We start from the raw sequence: 4891 nt of genomic DNA, 5'->3' as shown, positions 1-4891 counted from the left end.
TGGAAACGTTCGCGTCTAGTTTATAGATAAAATTATATTAGTAAAATAAAATATAAAATGTTTAAAAAAAAGTATACGTTTGTATTAATAGCAGGCAACAAATTTAATAGATTCTCTGAGCCTCAGAAGAAAAAAAATATTTGTTGTATTTTTTTTGTCATACGTTTACAGTGCCAGGAAGACATCAGAACATCAGAGCCTTTTTATGCTGTCCTCTGAAATTTCTCGTCCGGTCATCTATCTTGTGGACTAAGCCTCCAGTAGCGGCTGTGGACCCGCCTTCTTTACTGCTTCTCGCGCCCTATTGCCCAGAGCAACTGGGCAAGTAACTTGACTTGAAACATCAAACAGTATCTTCCAAACACTGTGAGAAATACCAGATACTCTCGGACAGAAAGCAAGTTGTTCAGAGAAGGTAAGTTGTAAGTTATGTAGGACTCACAAATTATCTCCTCTTCTGAACTGCACATAATTACATCGATATTTCTTTTAGACTTTTGCTTTCTTTTATTTTATTAGCGTTTATTACCTCATTTGCAGAGCAGGTGCTGAAAGCTACGGTGTCTCGTCAAACAGGTTTTGATGTGTGAGTAGTAGGAAAAACAGTTACAAATTTGAATTTATTATTATTATTATTATTAATGCTGTTGTTGTGACAAAAATAAATTCTAACCCTCCCATTTTAATCTTGGTAATAAAAAAAAACTTTCAGAAACAAGAGGAATTTTTAATACAAAATATGATAAACGTCTCTTTCCTCTATCATCAAAATTGCTATACACTGTATTCGTATTACCATATAATTCTGCAAACGTCAGGCTTCCCATACGCACTTCGTCAAACTGCTTGAAGTGAAGCAGTTTCTTATCACCAGATGGCGCGGTGAAAGCATTAAGAGTGTCCTCGAAACCCTGTGTTGTAGTGTCAGAGGGAGATCAGTGTTTACAATTTCAGTAGGACGAGTACGAGGTTGCTGTGATCCGCTGCCGATACTTGACGCCGAGAGGGAGTGCCACGTACATGTGGAAAGCCTGCAACCAGGGGTTCTGTATATTTACCGGCTGGTATTCACGAAGCTCCTGTAGGATTTGGCTAACATAAGCTGAGCAGAGACGCGTATTTCATCACATAGGGAAAGGAATCGCTCCAAAGATAAACCAGGAGATGTGAACACGCGCTTGCTTCTTGTATATTTTAACGTATGGTTAACTGGAAACAGATCTGAATATCTTGAGATTCAACTCTTGTTTTCTTATTTGTATAAAAATGTGGATAGAAGACTAGTTAAAACCACTTACGTCATAGTGAGTCTTTGCTACGTTTGGAGAGTCTCTGTACTTTCTCACCAATGAAGGCCGACCAAAAAAGTTAACAGAACACAGCATCTCGGATATATGTATATATATATATATATTGGATAGAATTGAATATAACATTGTGTACAAGAAAGGAAGGTTTCTAGTTTTTATGTTATATTGCTCTGTCATTGAGTTAGCTATGTTTATCAGAGAGACATCAACAGAAAGTGTGGTACTCGTGTGGTCTTGACATCAGTTTCGTTTGTTTATGTCATTACTCTTAACTCGACAGTATATATATATATATGTATGTGTACTTTAGAAGTTGTGTGGTTATTTATTTGGTGACGTGTGACGTAATACTCACGTGACTTTACTATCTACTAGGTTGAGGTCCTAGTGTTGAGAGAACAACGTGCCGACACGGCCGAGAATGATGAACGGAGCCCTCTATGAGGACAGCACGAGCAGTCGGCCAACCCTGGATCCCGTGCCGCCAAGTCAACCTGCGCCTCTTCATATTCCTGCCAAGAGAGTCGCCAGTGGTTTACCAGTATCTTACACACATCACGAGCATAACGTGGAAAACACTGCCGCCGTCATCCGACATGGGCATGGTGGGCAACCCTGGACTTACACCGCCGAAAACCACACAGCTTTCGACCCTACCCTCAGTACAACCAAGCTTTCTGTAATGTCCGAGGCCGGAATGGCCCCGACTTACTATTACAATGAACACGCCGTCAGAGCGGTGGGCACGCCAGATAGAAAACCCTCACTCAAGTTCTGGTCGAACACGTACGAATTGGCGTCCCCGGGACCTAGCAGTATGGCCCCTGCAGACTCGTGCCAAACCTTCGCTCCACAAACCTGGTGCAACAGTTCTCCGTATCCCACCCGAGTGCCGAGCCACATGGAGCCCCATGCACCCCAGCATATGCCATATCTCGCCAGCGAAGACCGAAGTCGAGCGCCCATGGACTTCTCATCCCGATAGTTACGGATTCCGAACTTTTGGCGGAACCGAAGCACATTGTCCTACACATTATATTCCGGCAGGTACAGGTAAGTGTACTGGTTCGTGGATTTTTATCTGTTTTGTTGGGGAAGAGAGAGAAAAATAACCACTTTAACAAGCACTTAGCTATTGTTATTCTTAACTTTACAGGCAGCTGAATCCGTACTCACAGGTGGAATGCTCTAATGTTATAGCTTTTTAAGATCTAACAGTTTTTTTAAAACCCAGAACACTGTGTGGCTGTTTAACTTTAGAATCCCCACAAGTCGTAACAGGCGCCTGACCTAGAAGTAAGGCACTTATTGGCGGGCTCCAAACTTAGCAGTTTTAACTACTGATTCACGGTCTGATAACAGATTTTATTTCTTACTTCCAATGTTAGTGGATGGATGAGAAAAAACTCACCACATTTCCCAAAAAAAAAGTATAATATTTCTATTATTTAACCTTTAAAGCCAAACGATTTAGGGCAAATATTGATTTTCTGTTTACTGGGAGTTTGTTCTCGTTGCGACTTTTCATGACGTCTCTTGTGCAAACTGGGGACTTCGTAGACACCATCAGCCAAATCTGAGAAAGTGCACGTACTTCTCTCAGGCGCGAGAGAAGACTGAACTGCGGACTTAAACTCACAATTAACGAGGTACAGCTGAGATTTCTTCATTCGTTAACTGGAGCCGAAAAAATCAGTTATTATTTTTGAAACTTATTTCAATGAACTAAAAGCAGTAGTCTTGTAGGCCTTTATTTTCTCTTTTTATTTGTCTGAAATAAACATGCGCTACAAAAGAATAGAATTATTTGAAACATTCGCCAGGTACATTAGGAAATTATTTCAACTTGATTATCTCACAAGTCGTAGCGAATGAGATTATCACTCGTAAGAAATAGTTCGTAGCTTATTATTTATCTTTTCTTGCGTCAAGCGTGGTCTAATGAGTTACGTCCCGAACCGTGGATCTGAGGGTTCATGGTCCGTAACCCTTGGCAACAAGCTAATAAAATCGTACTTCGTATTTTGGGGTTTTATGTGCGTAATAAGAGTGAAATCAGAGTCTGCGATAGATGCTGTTGACTCGCTACCTTCCATCTGCTTTTCAGTGGCACAGCAGTATGTGTGTGGACTTACAACGCCAGAAAACGGGTTTTGATACCCGTGGTGGGCAGAACACATATATCCCATAGTGTAACGTTGTACTTATTAGAAACAAAGAAATATCTTCCACCAAGTCTATGAGCCCAAAATTAGAGACAGATAGTAAACATGGTACTCGTATAGCTTTGCGAGAAAATCCGAAACTTTTCTTGTTATACGGAACGTAAAACTTTGACAGACAACGATACGAACGTTTCACTTAAACATAACATTGCATTTAGAAGGCAAGCTACGTATATTAGTTAATGTACATGCAGTTAAACTCCTAAACCTATTTTATTAGGCCAAACAATTTCAAGTTCTTTCAACTCAATTATTTAAATAAATTATGTTTCTAGTATCTACACAGGTATTTATTTAGTTTGTTTGTTTTCAGTTCCTTTCCCGGGAGAATCTTTGATATCGAATCATTTGGACTGCACAGGGACAGTCACAGTCAGGAAAAAAAGGAAACCTTATTCGAAATTTCAGACACTTGAATTGGAAAAAGAGTTTTTATTTAACTCGTACGTGTCAAAGCAAAAACGATGGGAGCTTGCGTAACTTGAACCTGACGGAACGACAAGTGAAAATATGGTTCCAGAACAGAAGGATGAAGAGCAAAAAGTGCGCCCAAAGAAATGGAGACAATCAAAACAACCAGAATAGCACCAACACAACAGTCAACACCAACACGTATACCAATCAAAACTCTGCCAAATAAAAAGACAAAAACGAATAGTTATTCGATTAATTGGGCTAGAAATGTGACGACGAAGATCTCTTCAAAAGACCAGCACTACGTGAAATCTTCAAAGAAAGATCGAAATAGAAGATGACAAAAGAACGAAAATCTCTACTTGATGCTAGGTGATTACGAAAAATTCCGAGAGACCCAAGGATAGTTGTTATCTGCAGGAGACCAAAATATTTTCCAAACAAAGGAGTTTTTCCAAATAAAACAAAGTTTACTTTTTACTTCATTTTGTTTTGAGCAATTGATACGTCTTAAATATAAAAAAAATATAGTAAAATGAAAACAAATAAACATATAGGTAAGTTGTAGTTCAAAGATTTGTTAGTTAGCAGACTTCCTTTAACACGCAGATCTTACAGAAAGGCATAAGAATCGTTGAAAAATGTTTACAAGATATAAATATAGTTGGATTCTAGTGCTATGTTGTTCTCTCACATAGACTAACAAATCTGTGTTTAGGTTGTGATACATATATGTGTTCAAGTAAAAGTTAAGCCTACCTCATGATTTATAATTAAACCAACAAAAGTCTTTACTTATTCAAGCTTTTTAAACTTTGGATTTGTCATTGTGTTTAACTTATGTTTAACTTCAAATATACAAACACGTCAAACGTGGTTTTGTATTCAGTTAAGAGCACGAAAACAGCACAAGGTTTTAGAGTGTGTCAAATTCTGTGGTCA

General features: G+C 38.8%; 1 protein-coding gene across 1 annotated transcript; it reads left to right on the top strand.

Moving 5' to 3' along the window:
• The first annotated feature begins 1008 nt into the window (after positions 1-1008).
• On the top strand, positions 1009-4853 carry LOC143238781 (homeobox protein Hox-C9-like). The gene is given in 4 exon segments (XM_076479330.1): positions 1009-2279; positions 2281-2363; positions 3849-4008; positions 4010-4853. Coding segments are annotated over 4 exon segments (957 nt in total). The 5' UTR covers positions 1009-1731; the 3' UTR covers positions 4176-4853.
• Positions 4854-4891: the final 38 nt, after the last annotated feature.

Source organism: Tachypleus tridentatus, chromosome 2 (genome assembly GCF_004210375.1).
Source record: "Tachypleus tridentatus isolate NWPU-2018 chromosome 2, ASM421037v1, whole genome shotgun sequence".
Taxonomy (NCBI): Eukaryota; Metazoa; Arthropoda; class Merostomata; order Xiphosura; family Limulidae; genus Tachypleus; species Tachypleus tridentatus.
Note: the sequence above shows the minus strand (reverse complement) of the source record. Positions and strands in the feature narration are given on the sequence as shown.